The sequence below is a fragment of the Sus scrofa genome, chromosome 8, assembly GCF_054392235.1.
Source record: "Sus scrofa isolate SSC_HxYL_T2T_F1_AM1 chromosome 8, Sscrofa_HxYL_maternal_Yorkshire_Landrace_v2.0, whole genome shotgun sequence".
Classification (NCBI taxonomy): domain Eukaryota; kingdom Metazoa; phylum Chordata; class Mammalia; order Artiodactyla; family Suidae; genus Sus; species Sus scrofa.
Window position 1 is genome coordinate 73,991,589 of NC_139390.1, and position 22,002 is coordinate 74,013,590.

A 22,002-nucleotide genomic window follows, 5' to 3' on the forward strand; every position below is an offset into this window, starting at 1 on the left:
GCCATGATATGCAAACAAGGTGACAAAGCAGGTGAGCTATTTAAAGCTAGCTTATCACAGGAGTTCCTGTTGTGGTGCAGCAGAAACAAATCATATTAGTATCCATGAGGATGCAGGTTCAATCCCTGGCCTTGCTCGGTGGGTTTAGGATCCTATGTTGCCATGAGCTGTGGTGGTTTGCAGACACCACTTGGATCTGGTGGTGTTCTGAGTGTGGTGCAGGCTGGCAGCTCTAGCTCCAATTTAACCCATAGCTTGGAACCCTCCATATGCTGCGGGTGCAGCCCTAAAAAGCAAAAAATAAAAAATAAAAAAATAAAGCTAGCTTATTGCAAGAAGGGCCCCTGCCAGTTAACTAAGAACTAGACCAAACACAATAGAAAATTGTGGTCAATTAACAACATTGGAAGGCCATCAGTGAAGTTAAGACTGAAACCCTCTCAAGGGTTTGATTTAAAAAAAAAAAAAAGACTGAAACCCTCTAAAGATTAAGCACATTTCTTCAACAAATAAGAAGGAAAAAGAAATGGAAGGGGAAACATAGATTAAAAGAAGAAACAACCACTTTAGTTTCACTGAATGTATTTGTACAGATAAATTACAGGCTGAAAATATCAAATGGTGAGGATGTGGACCAACTGGAACGCTAACCACCTTGGAAAAGGGTATGTCAGTTTCTGTAAAATTTAAAATATACTAACTCTGCCACTCAGGATTTTCTACCAAGTACTTGCCCAAAAGAAATTAAAAGTAGGTCCACAACAAGCCTTGCACAAGAGTCATAGCAACTTTATTCATAATAGCCAAAAACTGGAACAGCCCAGTGCCCATCAGTTGTTCACCCAACAAGTGAAAGAGTAAACTGTGGCCTACCGACACAATGGAGTACTACTCAGCAATGAAAAGGAACAAAGAGCTTAAACACGTAGATGAATCTCAATACATGCCGAGTACAAATTTATACAAGAACACATACTGATTCCATTTATACGAAGTTCTAGAATAGGCCAAGCTAACCTATGGTGAAAACAAAATCCTAACAAGAAGGGATGGGAGAGGTGCAAGAATTACTAAAGAAATCTTCTGATGTGTCAAATGTTCCATAGCTTGGGTTACACAGCTGGATATCAAAATTCATCAAGTGGTACACTTTACATTTGTTCACTTTCACTGTACATTTTACTTCAAGAACAAGGAGTCTGCTTAATAATACGGATGCTAAAAGCTTAAGAATCAAGTACAGATGTCTATGACTTTAACATAAAGAAATATAGACTGATGGCTGCACAGATACATGATGAAGAAAATATGGCAAAATGTTACTTGTAAAATCAATGTGGTAGATATAGGCATGTTTTTAATTCAATGTTTTCAAATACTTGAGTTTTTTTATTAAAATATTGCAGGGGAAAAAAGAGACATAATAACCATTGCAATGAGTGGACTGTTGTTCAGATCCTGCTTCAAGAATATAAACTTTGGGGGGTTTCCGGTGGCTCAGCAGGTTAAGCAGTGGGCATTGTCACTGCTGTGGCATGGGCTTAGTCCCTGGCCAGGAAACTTCCACATGACCCAGATGGCAAAAAAAACAAAAACAACAAAAAAACACTGACATTTCATATAGATATTTGGTAAGAAAGTATTTTTAAAGTCCTTTTTAAAAAAGATGTATACTGAAATACATCCAGATAAAATGATACTGTCTTGAATTTGCTTTAAAATTAATGAGGATAAATAGATGGAGATTGTAAGAAAAAAAATGGAGAGAGGATATGAAAACAAATTCATAGAAAATGAAATTCAAAAGCTCTTACTTAATGTGAAGAAATGCTACATTACAAGAGAATAACATACCACTGCGCATTTGGTTTTTGGCCATGCCCACAGCATGCAGAAGTTCTGGGCCAAGGATCAAACCCACACCACAGCAGTGACAATGATGGATCCTTACCCCACTATGCCACTAGGAAACTCCCGGTTTTTTTTAACCTTGGCAGATTGGCAAAGAAAAGATTGCTAAAAAACTGTGCTGGGAGGCTACAGGAAATAGGCATTTGCATTGCAGGTGCAAACTAAGAAAAAATAAATTATGGATATAAATTTAATTTTAGATATAAATTACAGCTGCACATACTTTGACCATGTATCCTACAGAGAAGTTTATGTATGTACAAAACGACAAATTTATAGAAGGTAATTCATTTCAGCATTACATAACAAAAGATTGGAAATAATGTACATGTTCATTAGTAATGACAGGTTAAATTATGTACATCCATACTGTAAAATTGTTTTAAAAATGTGAGAAAGGATTTTATATACTTATATTTAGGATGTACTAAATGGGAAAAAAGGTACAGAAGAGGATGCATAGTACACTACAATTTATATTTTTAAAATAAATGAAAATGCCCACTAATATTTGCTATCCCTACAGTAAAATCACTGGAAGTTTACATTAGAAACTGATGATAAGGTTGCTTAAGAAGGGGAAATGTGCTGAAGTATAGGATGATAAGAAGACTGTTCACTGTACACTCCTTCTTATCCCTTGAATTTTATTTCCTTCAAAAAATATAAACAAAAAATTATCCTATTTATTTTCATATCATCAAGGCTTAAGAACCAAATTAAACCCTCCTATATCCCCTTCCTAAAATTCAATAGAAAACAACTAAAAACCTGGGCAAAAGACCTGAAGAGACACCTCACCAAAGAAACTATGCAGATGCAAATAAACATACAAAAAGATATCAACATCTTATGTAATCATGGAACTGCAAATTAAAACTAGATTATCACCACACACCTATTGGAATAGCTAAAAGTAAAAAACACTGATGAGACCAAATGCTAGCAAGGATGAGTTAAGACAGGAACTCTCCTTCATTGCTGTTAGAAATGCAAAATGGTACAGCCACGTTGGAAGACAGTCTGGCACGTTCTTACAAAACTAAACATAGTCTCACCATATGATCCAGCAAGCACACTTCTTGGTTATTTACCCAAATGAGCTGAAATCTTATGTATACACAAAAACCTACACACAACATTTATAGCAGCTTTATTCTCTTCATACAAACTCCAGAGATTTATTTTCTAATCTGCTAAATCCAGGCAGGAAAAATGTCTCCATACAACATTTACAGCAATTTCTCCCCCCAAACCTCTAGAACTTAGGCACTTTACTCCTGAGATACACCTTTCTACTCTCTAATACAGGTCCTACCAATTGAATGTGAATGCTTTCACAGAATTTGGGGGACACTCTGAAAATAATGCAATGTTTTAAAGTATAAAATGAATAGGATGTCACTCAGAGAAAAATCGCCAAATGAGAATCTGCTAAAGGACTGCTAAGGGCAGAAGATGCCAAGAAGGCAAGTTAACTAATAATGAGCAGGGTTGCTGCCTCAAAAAACGTCACTGAGATGGAAGTGGTTTCCTCTGGCTTGTTTCTCCATACTTCAGGAGTTGTGAGAAGGATTTAGAGCCTCCTGCTCCATAGCAGACTCGGTCTCCCTTCCCACCTGGCAGAAGCCTCATTCATGCAAGAAGAGACGGACAAACAAAAATGGTTCTGCTTCCCTCTCTGGTATCAGTGAGAATAACAGATTAGGTCACGACCTTCAGCCAATTTTCTTAGTGTCTACATGCTCCTTAGGAATGTCCTCTCCTGCAATTCTTTCAAGCTAGCCAAAGCAGGATATGAGTGACTGTTCTTGATAGCTCTACCACAAAGGGGCTTATAAAGACATAAAGGACCCAAACAGAAGAGCAAAATTTCACTGTCATTATTTCTTTCAATAGCAAATGATGATGCACAACTCAGTTCTGTCAAATTGCGAGAGAGAGAAGTATTTCTTTTGATTGGATAGAAATAAAAGATTACTTTTAGTCTTTTATGTGCTTTTCTTTCCAGTTAGTACATTTGCCTTGTCGGCAATTATTCATTTACTAGCCTAAATTATGAGCAATATTCCAAATTAAAGGGGATATAGGAAAGTATATGAATTCATTAGATGCCTTTCCAAAAAGCCCACCTACTGTACTGAGAACTCAGCCATGGTGTGACAAAAAGATACTCTTCAAACTTACCCACCACACATCTTAATGCATTTGTTCTCATGCATTTCCAGATGTACAAGTGAAACTCATTAGCTTTAAAATAACTATTAAAAAAGTAATAATAATAAAATAGAGTTAACTGCAAATGAATTAATTCCTCACTAACCCCAATCCCAAAGGACCCTGCAGATTTTTTTCCACAGCAAATTAGAAACCTAGTGCTAAGGAGAGAGAAAGAAAAGATCGCATTCTAATAGCTCATACAGCTATAGACACCAGTTCTCAATGCTCAGTACACTCAACTACCTTTGAAAATACATTTTTATCTAGGGAGCAATATGGAAGATGACAAGCTGATTGATTAAATCATGTCCTTACAGGATGATAAAAACAAACTCAACTAAAAATTAACCATTTCTTCTTATACTATTATACCAGGACTTAATACAAAAAAACCACATTAGGTTGATTCAAAATAAATACTCTTAGGTAATCTTCAGCCCATCTTCATTTATTGACTACTTATGGTACGGTGATTTCGTATCTTAGTTGGTAATCAAAGATGGTTATGCATTAAGTGAGAGAAGACATAATCTCTCCTCCAGATATCACCTCTCAGATATCTGGGCTAATTCAATTTTAAGAACTAGAATTGCATCTCCTGGTAACCACATGACAATTGTCACCTTGAGAACAGGAAGAAGGCAAAGAAAGTATACAGGACTTTGATTCTTCTACACAGGTGCACATAAAATTAGTTTATTAAGGACTACATTTTGAAGCCAGCCATTTTGATCCAATGTTTAAATAACAAGCTGTTTAATATTAAAGCAGAAGGTACTGCCACAATGTGACAGAAATACAGCTTTTCCATAAACCCTTCACACGATTATACATTAAATGCTATTTTATTTAAGCAAGGCACCCCTACTTGTTCTAAAATATGGGATGTGCTACCCCACTGAAAAAGCAGATGAGGAGACTTAGATTCTTTCCTATCGAGAGCTGGTTTAAATTCAAGTGAAGCCATTAATATCCCTACTGGTCAAGGCTGTCACGACCTGTCACTTCACAGTTTGGAGACTAAGCACGCACCTTAAGGTTTACCTAAAAATCAGAAAAAGGTGATGGGGGAGGGTGTTCAGACAACTTTTAAGTTGAGACTATATATAATTCCCTCCTTAATTATACAGGCACTAATGTTAAATGCCTTTAGCACAAGGCTTAGAAAGGCAAAACATCTCTAAAGACATAAAACTGCCAAACTGTTGTCATTTGCACTCACTAACTTGTGGTATTTATTTTTGATTGTTTTTTTAAAATTCCTACCTCTATCTAAATAATGGAATACACCTAAAATTAAAACTACTCTACCAAACCATAATGGTTCAAAGGTCTGAAATCTTTCCTTGCTTTGGTGAGTATTTGGTTAAAATAAATCAGAATTTTTATTCCATGAGAGGTTTTACATCAGAGCTCTTAATTCACAGGCAAAACACAAAATCTCAAACAGATCATTTTTAAAATGGGAGAAAGATTTTAAAGGACAGTGCTGAATAAAAATATGCAGTCTTTACACTGGGTCACATATGCTCTATGAAAACAAACTGTTTAATCATATAAAATAAAGACTAGATTTTTTTTTAATCAGATCCTGGACAGTTTATAAACAAAAAAATTATATTTGTGGTTTATTTCATAATCCCAAACTGAATCTTTTCTTTTGCTTTCTAAACAGTCCACTATGGAATTTTTCTTATAAGCAATTAACTCAAAACCCCCAAATCGTTTCTCTAGCAGTTGCTGCTGAAAAACCAGAACTTTATAATAATATCCCATGTCCAAGATAGATGTGCAAATGAAATGCTTCTTGCTTCATCCTGAAAACAAAACAAAAAATGTCACAGATTTATTCAAAATGAAAAAATGTTGTACATGTTCCCATACCAGTTAAAATGACATATTCAATAATTTTCTTTCTGATTTAGTACAAGTTATCTGATGAACCAATCAAGTTAAGGTGAAGAAAATTAATTAATTAGGAGTTAGTGTTTGCAGCTTGGTATAAAGATAGCAGATTTTCAGAGTTGAGGACAGAATATATTTTACATAGATTTTAGCTAATGTAAATGTTTAACATCACAAGATTGTGGGACTTTATATCCCAATATAGCCCCTGACATCTACAGTTAGAAAATGCCCCATGTGTTTTCAAGAATCGTTATTAGTTAAGTGTCTCAAAGGAATGCACCACTCCATGTAGAAAAATTATTAAATACATTAAAAGATTTTATGGGGGAAAAAGACACCATATAGCATTGAGTCAGGGAAGGGTCATCAAGACCTATTTAGCTGCTTTGTCACAGCTAAGGTAACTCTGAACTCTATGTGCTTCCTAGGAAGTACATTTTCATGATATCACCTCAGGAAAAGAAGCAGTAGTGCTTTAAAATATATATATCCCTGATTTCAAATGCATCACTTCAAACATCTTAACAATACTAGCACCGAGGAGACGTGTGCAAACGTCACAGGAAGACAACCCAATACAAGGTGCAGCTTCCATGTGTTATGATACACAGCTACTAGAAGTGAAAAGTTCTTTTTGGGCACACAGCATGACAAATGCTGCAAATGATGCAAAAAGATTCTAATGGGAAAATACTCAAAGTCATTGTTCAAACATAATGAATTCTATTTCCCAGGAGAATTTCATTCCTTATTGTGATGCTTCAATCATCATGATTACTCTGATCTTTATTAAAGAGAATGGGTTCAACCATATTACAAATCAGTGAGTTAATGATTAATTTATCGACTCAATTATTAATTATTAATTTATTCCACAATTACTCCTCTTAAATTTACCTTATTATCTGGAATCCCTGTAAGTCTTATTTTCCTTTTGGACATGAATTCAGGAACAATTCAATATACCTATGGTCTGAGAATGACAAAAAAGGATGCATTTTAAAAAGTTAAAAAGGTAGGAGTTCCTGTTGTGGCTCAGCAGTTAGCAAACCACGCAGGTTCGATCACTGGCCTCACTCAGTGGGTTAAGGATCCAGCGTTGCTGTGGCTTTGGTGTAGGCCAGCAGCTACAGCTTCAATTGGACCCCTAGCCTGGGAACCTCCATATGCTGTGGGTGCAGCCCTAAAAAAAAACCAAAAAAAAAAGAAAAGAAATAATTTAAAAGGTAGAATATTGTAGCCATTTTTCTCATAGTTCAGACAGCAACTCGAACACTTTCCTCTATCTTTTCCCTAATTAAAAATTAAAACAAAACAAAACAAAACCCTCAAAACCCTACCTAAGGATAGAAATATGCAGAATAATAAACAAATAAATGCTTTTCATTATAATATAGTTTACATTTATTTAGTAGGATTAACAGAGTACAATTTCTCCAAGGAATAACTGTAGGCCAACTCTAAAATAGAGAAAGGCATCTGTAAACAAAGACAGACATCAAAACTGACCACGAAAACTATGGGCAGCACTTACGAACATGGGACCGATCCTTGAGCATAGCTGCCACAGCATCCTCATGGGTCTCGAAGTGCACATCAGCTTCTCCAGTGGCCTTCCCACTGGAGCTATATTCCATGGTGATTCTAACAGGCTTCAGTGGAGCAAAAAACTAAACAACAAAGAAAGCCAAAAGGAACACAATGGTACTAGGTTCAATTTCTAGAAGTCTAGTGGCTCCGCATTTTCCTTTCAGACATTGATTCATACCCCTGATAAACTTACTTTTAGGAAATCTCTTTAAGCGACAATATCATCACGCACCTACCATCTCTTCTGGCTTTTCTAATTTTCTTAGAACTCAAAGTTACATTTCAGATTTATTCACAGAGAACTTAAACTATAAAATACAATACTATACAAAGAGTTCTCAAACTTCTTATTCTTACCAATAAGGACCACTTTTACTCTTCTCCCCCCACATATCCTCCCGTTTCTAAAAACTGTTCATCGAACACACTTAATTTCTTAATAATAATTCCTTTTAAAACCTTTTTCAATTAGATATGTACTTGGGTAATGTTTCTTAGCAGCAGCAGCTAAACAGCTACCACACTACGTGGTTAATATTCCAAGCCAAAGCAACAGAAAGCAATTCTTTCATGAGCACTGTACAACCTTCATTTGGGTAAAGATATAATTCCTATTAGACTCTCTGAAATAATGAAGACAATTCTAAGGCCCCCATTAGTAACTAAAGACTCTAGGTCTAGATCTACCTTAAGCAAACGTCAAGTTCAGGAAGTCAATAAGGGCGTTGTTATTTTATCTTTTCATTTCACACAGTATCTAGCATAAAATCAAAATATTTTAAAAATTCATTTCTCAGAAATCAAGGAAACTAGATGGAAGAAGGTTATATGATCTAGTGAAAGCTCCAGGCATTTAGGAATACTAGACCCACATCTAGTATATAACTGCTCTATGACAAATGCTCTCTCAGTCTCATTTTCTTAAATTCAGAAATGAATGGGTGGGAGTTCCCGACTGGCTCAGTGGGTTAAGGAGCCAGCATTGTCACTTCAGTGGCTCTGGGTGCTGCTGTGGTTTGGGGTCAATGCCTGGCTCAGGAGCATCCACAGGCCGTGGGACCAGCCAAAAAAAAAATAGTTGAATTTAGAGAAAAACCAAGCTTTTTAAAATTAAACCTACACCATATTATTTTTCATCTAAAAAGTCCTCAAAAAAAAAAAAAAAAAAAAAAAAACAACACATGAGGACACAGGTTCGATCCCTGGCCTTGCTCAGTGGTTTGGGGATCTGGTGTTGCCTTGGGCGATGGTGTTGGTCACAGATGCAACTCAGATCTGACGTTGCTATGGCTGTGGTGCAGGCCATCAGCTACAGCTCCGACTGGACCCCGAGCCTGGGAACCTCCATATGCCACAGGCACAGCCCTAAAAAGCAAAAAAATAAATAAAATAAAATCCTCTTATCCATTATACACTGACCTTAAAATGTAATAAAACCCGTACTTCTCAGCCATCTTACCGTGCAGAGAGTCTACAAAAGTACTCTATTTTTCTTCTCTCCCTTCCCCAAACTAATAAAGTTCAAAACTTTAGAGCTTTTTGTTCAAAGCTACTGAAACTGGACATCTTACTGCCACACACATTTATAATGTCTTGGGCATTGGCTTGGAAAGGCAATCCTCTCATGTGGACAAAATGTAATGAAGATGTAGTTCCAAAATCAACAGCCTCTGGAAGCTTTTCTGACATCTCCTTAGGCAATTCTGAGAAGTAGAACAAAAAAGCACTGTCAAGAACATAAAAAGCTTCAAGAGTTATTAGCAAATTATAATTAGGTCTGACCGTTATGTCAAAATCCTCAATTAACAGCCAAATTGATCGGAAATTCCTGCCGCCTAACAAATACCACCTGAATACTCAAGGATTTAGTGTCTCAAATTACCAGATTATAAAAGAATGTATCTTTCTGTAACAACAGAGAGAAGGAAAAATGATTTTGAATGAAAAAATAAAGGAAAGAGAAACTTTCCAGGTTACAGTCACTAAAGAAAAAAGAAAGAAAGAAATTTGCTAACTGGTTAACTGTAGGGTACAAACTTAAAAAAGGGCTTTATCAAACTTCAGAGATTTCCAAATGTTGCTTTAGGATTAGGAATCCAAAGAGTAATTAATACAGAGGTTAAAAAAAGGAGTTTCCATCGTGGCTCAGTGGTTAACAAATCCGACTAGGAACCATGAGGTTGTGGGTTCGATTCCTGGCCTTGCTCAGTGGGTTAAGGATCCAGCGTTGCAGACATGGCTCAGATCCCATGCTGCTGTGGCCCTGATGTAGGCCAGTGGCTACAGCTCCAATTTGACCCCTAGCCTGGGAACCTCCATATGCCACAGGAGCGGCCCAAAAAATGGCAAGAAGACAGAAAAAAAAGCTGCTTTGGAGTTACCCCTGTGGCACAATAAGTTAGAAGATCCAGTGTGGTCACAGCTGAAGCATACATTGTGGCTGCAGCTTGGATTCAATCCCTTGGGCAGGGAACTCCCAAACACCATGGATGCGGCCACACACACAAAAAAAGAAAGAACAACTTCTTTTGTCAACATCCCTCTTCCCTACACATCTGAAATCCCACCTTAGGTTTAAATGTTGACATTTTACTTCTTTTTGGTATATATGTGCCACCCAGCTTTTGGACATAGAATCTACAAAAAATTATACTAAAAAGCCTATAAAATAAGTATAAATAATAATTGAGCCCTTCTGCATACACAGTCAACCCTCCGTATCTGTGAACGTGGAACTCATGGATATGGAGGGCTGACTGTGGAACATGGGTATTCATGGATTCTGGAATCCGTGGCAGGTTCTAGAACCAACGCCTTGAGGATACCGAGGGACGACTGTACTCATAGTACATATTACACTCAAAGACAGTAAATATTGAACTCAATCCCTTTGTCCTATAATCTAACAATTTCCTACAACATAGTCATAAAAAATGTTTTTAACAAGTATCGAAGCCAAGGCAGACTCAAGGAGTCTCAATAAGAGGCAAGTCCTTACCTATTTCCTTTTCACTTTCAAAAGCTGTCATGGGTCGGACATCCTCATTTACTTCATTTTCTTCAAAGGCCATTTCTGGCTCAGTTATGTACTTAGCAGTGGGAGAAGAGGCCATTTTCTTTCCCTTATGAGAACCAACATGTGTTCGAACTTCATTCCTTCTGCTTGGAAATATCTCTATATATCTATGTCAAAGCAAGAGTAAACAGGCACAAAGGGACGAAGTAACTTTATACTGAACTCTAAGAGTATATAATATAAATATAATATGCATATATAACATTTCCAACAGCTAACACACACAAGTGTCCAAAGATAACAGGTGGGGCAAAAAGTAAGAATGGATATAGCTACAAGCCCATGAAAAAGTACTCTCAACAGAACAGGGCACCTTTTTTTGTTTGTTTTGTTTCCCTTTTTTGGCCACACCCACAGCATGCATAAATTCCCAGGCCAGGGACTGAACCTGTGCCACACAGCAGTGATGCCAGATTCTAACCCCCTCACTACCAGGGAACTCCCACATCACTGATTAATTCCATCTCAAGATGACAGTTTTCTTCATATAAATTTTAACAATGTTTTCTATCCTATTTTGCTTCACAAGGATAAGTACGTGCAAAGATTAACTGTGTATATGAAAAGAATTAATTTAGTAAGAAAAGTTTTGGTTTTTACAAGTGACTAACAATCTCTTAGAGCCTTACAACTTAATTCTGTGAAAATTAATCATATCTGTTTAAGATATTAAAAGTCACAGCATATGAGGAGCCAACTTCCCCCAGGCCTTCACTAAGAGGCTAATGAGAACTCACTAACTAAATGTCAGTTCTGTCTTGCTACCTGTTTGGCTGTGGAACTATCTATTAAATCTAAGCTTCTGGAACCAGTTTTCATTTTCACTGCCCTTCCAAATTAGACCACTAAGCTTGAACTATAAAAACCACTTGCATTTACATACCATAAAGACTAGATGGGCAACATTTCTTAACTTATTGAAGAGATCTGTACACTGTCTTAATGTTCCCACATAAAAATATAATACTGATGTATTCCAAGTTATAAGAAAATTCTATGAAGAATACTGAAAGAAAATTAAGCTTTCTTTGTATAAGCATTGTATAAGCTTTCTTCTTTAAAAAGATTTTTAATAATGACCTTTGAACCAATTCTGTAAGTACATCCTCAAAGACAACGATTTTGAATGGCTTTAAAAAAAAATTTTTTTCTTTTTTAGGGCAGAACCCGAGAGATACCGAAGTTCCCAGCTGGGGGTCAAATCGGAGCTACAGCTGCCAGCCTGCGCTACAGCCACAGCCACAGCCATGCCAGACCAAAACCACGTTTCTGAACTACACCGCAGCTCACAGCAAACTGGATCTTTAACCCATTGAGTGAGGCCATGGTTCGAACCTTATGGTTATTAGTTGGGTTTGTTACCCGTGAGCCACAATGGGAACTCCTAAAAAATATATATTAAACTGCAAAGAAGTAAAAAGGCCAGAAAGCAGCAAAACAATGAATAAAAACTTGCTACTTTTGAGTATTACTCTAAAGTTAAAAGACAAATTAACCCAACCTGGAGTTCCAGTCGTGGCACACTGGTTAATGAATCCAACTAGGAACCATGAGGCTGGAGTTCCCGTCGTGGCGCAGTGGTTAACGAATCCAACTAGGAACCTTGAGGTTGTGGGTTCGATCCCTGCCCTTGCTCAGTAGGTTAAAGATCTGGCGTTGCCGTGAGCTGTGGTGTAGGTTGCAGATGCAGCTTGGATCCCGAGTTGCTGTGGCTCTGGCGTAGGCCGGCGGCTACAGCTCTGATTGGACCCCTAGCCTGGGAACCTCCATGTGCCGCGGGAAGCAGCCCTAGAAAAGACAACAACAACAACAAAAAAAAAATTAACCCAACCTATCACTACGTGTGTCCTAATGCGATGCGCTGGGCAGTGGACACTATCACCGACAGAGGATCCACATCAAAATGTTAACCCAAATCAATCCAAGACTTTAGCTTAACTTCCTATTTTCAAGAATAGAGACTACAAAGAACCATGAACCCATGATGATGCAAAAGGATAAATGTAAAACTTAAGGCACTGTACAGGACAACTGACTCCATTTCTTCAAAAGCCAATTGCAGTTTATTTTTCTTTTTATGGCCATACCTGCACTGGGTCAAATGGGGGCTGCAGCTGCAGCCTAGGCCACAGCAACACTGGATCCAAGCCACATGACCCATACTGCAGTGTCTTTATTTTTTTATTTTTATGTTTTCTCAAAAGGCAATTGCATTTTTTTTTTTTTTTTGTCTTTTTGCCTTTTCTAGAGCTGCTCCCATGGTATATGAAGGTTCCCAGGCTAGGGGTCGAATAGGAGCCATAGTCGCCGGCCTACACCAGAGCCACAGCAATGCAGGATCCAAGCCGCGTCTGCAACCTACATCACAGCTCACGGCAATGCTGAATCCTTAACCCACTGATGGAGGCCAGGGATTGAACCCACAAGCTCATGGTTTCTAGTAGGATTCGTTAACCACTGCGCCACAACGGAAACTCCCCAATTGCATTTTAAAAGGAGGAAAATATGTCACCGTAGTGGTTTGGGTCGCTGCCGCAGCATGAATTTGATCCCCGGCCCAGGAACTTTTGCATGCCATGGGTGTAGCAAAAAAATTTTTTTAGTAGGCGTTCCCATCATGGCTCAGTGGTTAATGAATCCGACTAGGAACCATGAGGTTGTGGGTTCGATCCCTGGCCTTGCTCAGTGGGTTAAGGCTCCAGCATTGCCGTGAGCTGTAGTGTAGGTGGCAGACGCGGCTCGGATCCCGCGTTGCTGTGGCTCTGGCGTAGGCCAGTGGCCACAGCTCCAATTCAACCCCTAGCCTCCATATGCTGCGGGAGCAAGCCCAAGAAATGGCAAAAAGAAAAAAAAAAAAATTTTTTTAAATAAAAATAATAAAGATAAAGGGGGGGATAAAAGAGGGAGGAGAAATTTTTAAAAATACAGGAAAAGGAGGTTTGCTCTAATTTAAGAGAAGTGGAGGCATAACAATCAAAAGGAGTATGTGCGCCATGTCTATCTTGTGATGTAAAAAAAAAAAGCTACTGGAAAAAAAAATTTCAAGTGTAAAATATGGTTATGGACTGACTGGCATTAGATAATAAATTATTGCTAATCTTGTTAAATGTGATAATACTGGGATCATGTAAAAGTTTTTTAAAGATGCATACTGAAAAAACGGATGCAGCAAATATAACACATGGTAATCTGTTCACCTAAGTGACAGCTATTTGACAGCTCACCACACTACGATCTCTACTTTTTCTGTGTTTAGATACTTTAGTCACGTTCCAGTGCATTCATCAAAGTGATCCAATGTCTGATCTTCCCTCTGATCTGCTTCACTCACCGGTTACCAATTTCTTCCCTGTGTTTCAACAGGGCTTGGTTGGCCATTTCTGGTTCTTCAAACTGCACGTAGGCTTCTCCTGTTTTTCTTCTCCCTCTGTAATCCATGACAAACGTAATGTCTACTATATGCAGCCCTAGGATGTCCGAAAATCGTTACAAATTAGTGCCGCTAATAAGAGCTTTTTTATTCCTAGAATGAACACATTCATTCACACATTAAGAATTTTTAAAATTTTATTAGTAAAATTGTGAAGCTCCTTTGCTAGTCCCAAAGCCGAGTACATGTATAATGGGAAGAAAATTATTATGCAGCCAAAATCTAACAACACCCACAGATTCCCAGAATGTTTAGGGTCCAAGCAATTCATCTAAAACACAGAATTCTTTTTTTTGTCATTAATTGTATGGTAGGGGAAAAAGAGACTTAAACTAACATCACTACCGGCACATATTTTAAAGCTAAGAATTAGATGATAATGCTTCTAAATCATATAAATCACTATTGTCTTAGATCCATAGAGTCACTTGTATAAGAAGACATTTTCTTCAACAGTAAAATAAACCCACATGAAATCATTTTGAAATCTGACCCCCCCCCTCAAAGATGAGCATGATAGGTCAAAACATTCATATAATCTATAAATACTGAAAATCTAAAGTGAAGAGTTCTCCCCTAAACAACCAAGGAAAAGGTTCACCTAAGATAAGAAGGTGACAATGGTGGGGGTGGGGTGTCAGACATGAGGCCCCAAACAAGATGTAACTGCCAAGTACCTGCGAAGAAGTCTACAATATCTTTTTCATTGCAACTATAAGGAAGTCCTCTCAAACGAACCACACCATCATTCACCATAGGTGTAGATTTGACATGCAGGTTCTTCATTAAGGCATCCACATCTTCATTATTTATCTCATATACTAAGAAAAAGACCACACAAGGCATTCAAAACTTACATAACAAAGGAAAAAGCCATTAAAAAAATAATCACACTGGGTGGATTAGAATCGAAAAAGTAGTATTTTTAATCCTTATATACTTATCTAGAGGAAATAATAATGATGATTATCAAATATTCAGGGGTAACATCACAATTTTTTTGGTCAACATCCTCATTTTATGGATAATAAACTGAGATTCTCTCTGTCTGCTTCGTTACGCACCCTGGAAAAGGGTGTATTCATAATAACTACCTTACAATTAATGTCTAACCTAGGAGCAAATTAAACTGCCTTGGAAAGCGTAATGTAATGATCCTTAAAAGCTAGAACATGACTTAACATACCTTCCACATACCGCTGTCCCATGTACATACGGTGTTTTTCTAAGGCTTTTTGCACGTCCTGCTCTGACTCCATTTCAATTAAGGCATCACCTCTTCGTTTCCCATCTCTATTTAAAAGGAAGTGGATTCCATTCTCACCATTTCGAATTCTGCAGTCTGAAAGTATGTGAGTAGAAGCAATCAAAACCAGAAACCAAAGTTTTAGCTCAATTATTCAAGTCACTAGAAGAGCAATCTCCCAACAACAAAACAAAGTAGGATCCAAAATGCCTGTCATTTTCCTTACAAGAACACCCATCTCTGAAGCCATCCAAATGCCAACAAGGTGGTAGTCTTTAAAATGTGGGAGTTCCCTGGTGGGTCAGAGGATTAAGGATCTGGTGTTGTCACTGTAGTGGCACAGTTTTGATGCCTGGCCTAGGAACTTTCACATGCCAAGGGTGTAGCCCAAAAAAAAAATTAAAATCAAATAAAATGTTCCATGTGGAAAAGATAAGCAGCAGCTCCCGTTGTGGCTCAGCAGTAATGAACCCAACTTGTTTCCTCATGGACACAGGTTCAATCTCTGGCCTTGCTCAGAGGATTAAGGATCCAACATTGCTGTGGCTGTGGCGTAGGCAGGAGCTATAGCTCTGATTCGACCCCTTGCCTGGGAATTTCCATATGCTGTGAGTGTGACCCTTAAAAAAAAAAAAAAGAAAAAAGAAAAGATATGCAAACTTGAGCACATAAGCTTATGACTTCTGATCATTAAGTGGCTTATGAGGCCAGGCTCTACACAAATGCAGTATGTCCTCCCAAACACGTCTACAATCAGTCTCAAATTAAAATATGGTTTAGGTTTACACACAAGTGTCTTCTTTGGTTATAATCATAAGCAAAATAACTCCAATACATCTTCTACAAGAATAATCCTGCAACAGAATTTTCTCCCTTTTCATTACCAAAGAAAGACATCCCCACACTGCACACCTCTTAGACGGGGAGCAAGCTCAAGATGTTAAGAGGCTTTATAAACTATTTGATCCACACAATGCACATTAAGGTACTTAATACAGTGTTAACATAGTTTCCTAACACTTAAGGCAGCATGTTCTAAAAGCCTCTTAAGGAACTTCTCATGTGTTAAGGAGCCCACACTGCTGCAGTTATAGCACAGGCTGCAACTGCGTTGAGGATTCTGGCCCAGGAAGTTCCACATGCTGTGGATACAGCCAAAACAAACAAACAAAGCCTCTTAGCAGAGAGGAAAATTAAAAGTTATAGGCAGATATGGAAACTTAAAACTAACCACAGATACACAAACCTTCCAAACATATTACGAAGAGAATGGTATCACTTGCTACTAGGTGATCTAGTATTCTAAAGGTATGCATTACATCAACAGCTATTCAGAAGTTCCACTGTGGCACAACATGACCAATGGTGTCTCTATAGCAGAGGGACGTCGGTTCAATCCCAGCCCAGCACAGCGGGTTAAGGATCTGGCACTGCTGTAGCTATGGTGTCAGTCACAGCTCTGGCTTGGATTTGATCCCTGGCCTGGAAACTCCATATGCCACAGAGCAGCCAAAAAGGGGGGAAAAGGAAAATAAAAATAAAAGCTACTCAAACCTATATCCTAACACATTTCTAAGAGGTTTCTCTTCAGAGAAAACCTGTTTTAAGCCATGTACCTTTAACATTAAAAGCCTGTTTTAAGCCATGTACCTTTAACATTAAACATAAAAAATTTTGGAGTTCCCGTCGTGGCGCAGTGGTTAACGAATCCGACTAGGAACCATGAGGTTGCGGGTTCGGTCCCTGCCCTTGCTCAGTGGGTTAATGATCCGGCGTTGCCGTGAGCTGTGGTGTAGGTTGCAGACACGGCTCGGATCCCACGTTGCTGTGGCTCTGGCGTAGGCCAGTAGCTACAGCTCCGATTAGACCCCTAGCCTGGGAACCTCCATATGCCGCGGGAGCGGCCCAAGAAATAGCAAAAAAGACAAAAAAAAAAAACAAAAAAAAACAAAAAAAAATAAACATAAAAAATTTTAACATTAAAAATTTCGCTATATTTGAGGTCTTTTTTTTTTTTTTTTTTTTTTTTTGCCTTTTTAGGGCCGCACCCTTGGCATATGGAGGTTCCCAGGCTAGGGATCAAATTGGAGCTGTAGCTGCCGGCCTACGCCAGGGCCACAGCAACTCGGGATCCGAGCCTCATCTGTGACCTACACCACAGCTCACGGCAATGCTGGATCCTTAACCCACTGAGCAAGGCCAGGAATCGAACCCGCAACCTCATGGTTCCTAGTCGGATTCGTTTCCGCTTCGCTACGACGGGAACTCCTATATTTGAGGTCTTTAAACCTGGTTTCCAAGACAATTGATATAACGGTGTCAATATGCTTAGGTAACCAGCTAGAATGAGACAATACCCTACTATCAAATAAGATGTCTATACCAACACTTAACTTGGACTGTTTGGGACTACTTTTTACTCAGATGAAATTACATATTTAAAACACATTAAATATACCTGAGAAAAAGCTAAGCACATCTTCCACTGTGCACGACCACGGCAATCCTTGAGCTCGAATGAGATAAACATCATCCACTTCCTCTCCTAACTTGGACGGAGGCAGTTCATACTCAGGGAGAGGTGGCAGGTCTTCCAGGTAGGTAGTTTTGGACTCCTTCCAAGAGAAATGAAGGTAGAAATATTTCTTGAACAACCTATATAGAAAGTGCTTATTTCTACAAACTAATGCTCTGGATGTTATTCGTTGCAGACAGTTAGCATTTCAGAAGCTATTACAATTGAAATTTTACAATTTCAGAAGTAAAATTCACAAATCTAACTCATCCTGTTTGGGCTTTAATTGTATATCCTCAAGTAAAAAGCAGGTATATCCTAAAGGTTTAGCAGTGCATACATTTTATTCCAGGTTTGTTTTCAAATTCATCAGTCCCAAATCACACCTAATAATAGTGTTTCACTTAAGGTAGAACAAGAGGGGGTCTCTTCAATTTTTTTTTTTTTTTTTTTTTTTTTTTGCTTTTTAGGGCTGCACCCATGGCATATGGAGGTTCCCAGGCTAGGGGTCAAATTGGAGCTACAGCTGCTAGCCTACGCCACAGCAACATGGGATCTGAGCCCTGCCTGTGACCTACACCACAGCTCATGCGGGATCCTTAACCCACTAAGCGAGGCCAAGGATCAAACCCACAACCTCAGGGTTCCTAGTCTGATTCGTTTTTACTGCACCACAATAGGAACTCCGGGGTCTTTTCAATATGACAAATATGTGAATACCTCCTAATCTCAGGAGGCCATAATGAGGCCCTCATCTCAAAAAAGCTCACCAGATAGACTAAGACAATCACATAAGGCAAAATACTTTTAAGTGCTATAAGATACAAGACATTATAGAAATTCAAAACAGAGCATTAACAGAAGAATCAAGACATGAGATGAGATGAGCCTTGGAGGAAGGCTAGAATTCTGACAGTGATATACAAAGGACAGGCTTCCCGTTTGAGAAGTGAGAGGAAGAGGCAGTATGAACAGAAGCCCATTTGCAAAACAGCAATAATTCCATTTGGCTACACTGTAGAGTACAATTAGGAGCCAAAGAAGATGAGCTGGCAAAAAAAAAAAAAAAAAGGTACCACATATCAGAAGGACTTGAGTGTTAAGCTCAATGTATGTCCTTAACCCAGCAGGCAAAGGGGAGTTAATAAAAGGCATTTAGGAGTGTGTAAATCAACAAGTCAGCAGGAGGCTTGGAAAGATGAATCTGTCAACTGGTAAATCAGACCAAGTGAATAAGGCAAAGAGCATAAAAAGCAATAGCAACAGTGTGAGCTAACAGGAGCTGGAACCAGATCCAAAGAACTCTATTTCACAAAACTACACAAAAACTGGAATGTACTAAGATTCCAACAAGCACCACAATCATGACCAGGGAAGACAACTCTGATTTGCACTCCACCAGGCTTCATCTACATTAATACTTACATCTAATTTTAAGGAGTCAATGATAAACATAAACCTTTAACAGGGTCTAATACATATTTGATAAGAATGCAACAAGCACTACAATTAATATGGGAAGACAATTTAGGCTTTAACTCAAGTGATTTGGATTCTACTGGGCTAAGGAGAGAGATACTTCACTCCTTTGTATGTTTCCATCATTTCTGTGAAGACACAATTTTATGGAAGCAATAATAAATGTAAACACAGTATAACATTAGTAGAGGCTCAGCAGATATCATTATACTAGTCAAGTTCACAGAAAAGAAAAATCCAGGAGAGAGAATAGCCAGCTCACAAAGGCTTATTAAAGATAGCATGTTTTTTGATAAAGCTAACATTCCCCATTTTCCCAGAATTCCATAAGCATCACAAGCTTCTACAGGAAAGGGCAGCAGAAAGTATTGGGCCAGGATTCAAATCAATTAGCTCAGCCACTGGCAGACAGCAGCCATGCAGATTAGCTTCCCAGTTTCCCTAAATTCAAGGATAAGTACAAAATGGATTAAGAGGAACATGACCCAAGGCATCAGGAACCTTGATAAAGTGTCCTGACATTTCCCAGATGCCACGTAACAAGCAGAAAGCTTCCTACGAGGCACCATAATATTTGCAATCTGAGTAGTTAAACACAACAATGACTTTAAAAAAATACTGTAGACTTACTCCCAGGTCCCCAAACCATGGCCTTTGCCCCAGACGCCGCCTCTCCTCGGTCCCCCTCCCCCATTTTCACAGCCGCCCAAACTGTCCTTCCCAGCGGCGGCGACCCGCGGTCCTAAAGGACCTTCTGTCAAGAGTAAGTGGAGGTGCAACGGTGACCTTCAGTAATTGGGGCAGCCCGCCTTTCCCCGGGGACACGAGCAAGAGGACAGCGCTGGGGACCTGGCTCCTTCCCCACAAACCCAGCCCACGCAAGTATGTGCGTGAACCTAAGCATCAGCGGGCCGAGAGGCTCGCCCAGGCCGCTAGGCCTGGTGCTCGGGCGGCACGCAAAGTCCCAGCCCTCCGCGGGGTCCAGCCTCCCAACTTCACAACCAGCGGGCACACAGCGACAGGGATGCGCGGTGGGGACGTCAGCAGCCTCACAAAACCTACCATGGGCCGGCGGGAAACAAGGCCTCAACATTCACCCCCAGCCACACTTACACTGCCCAACCGACCAGAGACTCGAGAAGAGAACAAAACAAGGAGAACACCCGAGGCCTGGGAGAGCGTCCCTTGTTCTGGGGCCCAATAGGAGGACTGGGCGGGCGGGGGCGGGAGGGGGGTGCGGCGCGTGCCGCGGATCCCCGGGCGCGCACGTGAGGCGCACGCGGGGGGCGCCGGGGCGCGTGCGCGTGGCCGGGGAAGGGTCCCGCGCGCGGCCTCGCTCGGCGTCCACGTACCTGGCAGTAACCCCGCGCCGGACCCGCGGCCGCCGTCAAAGACGGCGATAGCAGAGGGGCGCGCAGGGCCGGGTAGGAGGCGGCAGCCGTCGCGGCGGCGGAGGCGGCCGCGGGGGGAGGCCCCGCCAGCCTCCCGGCAGGGGCAGGCCCGATCTGGAGGCCCCGCGTGTGCGAGGCGGCGGCCGCCGCGGCACCGAGCAGCAGCAGCAGGCGGCGACGGCCCGAGACGCCCGACGGGAAGGAGCCGGCGGTCGAATAAAAGGGCAGGCAGGCGGCGCCGGTGCGCCGGCAGCTGCTGCAGTTGCAGCCGCAGCCCCGGAGCAGCGCCCCGAGCACCCAGCGCGTCCCGGCCATGGACTCTGGAGGCGGCGCAGGGCCTGAAGGCGGCTGCGGCTGCAGCGCGAGCGAAGGGGAAGCGGAATCCAGGGCCGGGGAGGGGTTGCCGGGCACATGCGCCGCGGGTACCGGGGGCAGCGGTGAGTCAGGAGGAGGCGGAGGAGAGCTCGCGGCTCCGCCCGGGCTCCGCCCTCGGGGCGGTGCTGCCCGCGAGCCGGGTGGGGCTGGGGCGCTGCCTCGACCGCCTGGCTGGTGTTTCCCCTGGTGGAAACAGTCCTGAAGGCGACGAACCTTCCCGCTCTGGGCGGCCTGAAACCTGGAACCCGGAGCTACCGACGCCCCGCAATTTACCCCCAGTCCTTTGACGTGGGAGGGGGGCGAAAGGGCTCTTTCTGGAAGGAACTGAGGTACGCCAATTGTAAAAAGAGGTTGGGCTGATAACATCGGCGAAGGTTGAATAACGCCCCCTGCCCCCCCCCCCCCCAGCTTGAGTGCGGTGCTGAAGGCCAACTTTATTTTGCTTTTTGTTTTTTGTTTTTGTCTTTTTGCCATTTCTTGGGCCGCTCCCGCGGCATATGGAGGTTCCCAGGCTAGGGGTCCAAACGGAGCTGTAGCCGCCAGCCTACACCAGAGCGGGATCCGAGCCGCGTCTGCAACCTACACCACAGCTGACGGCAACGCCAGATCCTTAACCCACTGAGCAAGGGCAGGGATCGAACCCGCAACCTCATGGTTCCTAGTCGGATCTGTTAACCACTGAGCCACGATGGAAACTCCCAACTTTGTTTTAAAATGAAATATATAGATACTCATTCTGTGCTAATAAGATCTAAAGGTAGCCTCCCGCTGTTGGGAAGTTCACTCTAGACCACTTCATGAAAAATCCGTATTAGTACCCGTTTTCACTACTGGAAAGAAATATGCGATTTTCACTTTGAT

At 40.8% G+C, this 22,002-nt stretch overlaps 1 protein-coding gene across 8 annotated transcripts; it reads right to left on the reverse strand.

The window, feature by feature from the left end:
• Positions 1-768: 768 nt before the first annotated feature.
• On the reverse strand, positions 769-21,151 carry GRSF1 (G-rich RNA sequence binding factor 1). Of its 8 annotated transcripts, none has more exons than XR_014812654.1 (11): positions 20,728-21,151; positions 17,840-17,996; positions 15,322-15,477; positions 14,813-14,956; positions 14,037-14,172; positions 10,628-10,812; positions 9,211-9,332; positions 7,574-7,709; positions 6,937-7,012; positions 1,965-5,948; positions 769-1,525 (listed from the first exon to the last, which is right to left on the reverse strand). XR_014812654.1 is itself a non-coding variant. In XM_003129072.5 (10 exons), the coding sequence occupies exons 1-9, from the start codon at positions 21,079-21,081 to the stop codon at positions 6,963-6,965; spliced, it is 1,440 nt and encodes a 479-aa protein (XP_003129120.2). In that variant the 5' UTR covers positions 21,082-21,151; the 3' UTR covers positions 769-5,948; positions 6,937-6,962. The 8 variants fall into 8 exon arrangements, 2 of the variants coding, with proteins under 2 accessions (XP_003129120.2, XP_005656575.2); XR_014812653.1 differs by having other exon boundaries at positions 769-1,528; XR_014812652.1 differs by having other exon boundaries at positions 769-1,528; positions 1,957-5,948.
• Positions 21,152-22,002: the final 851 nt, after the last annotated feature.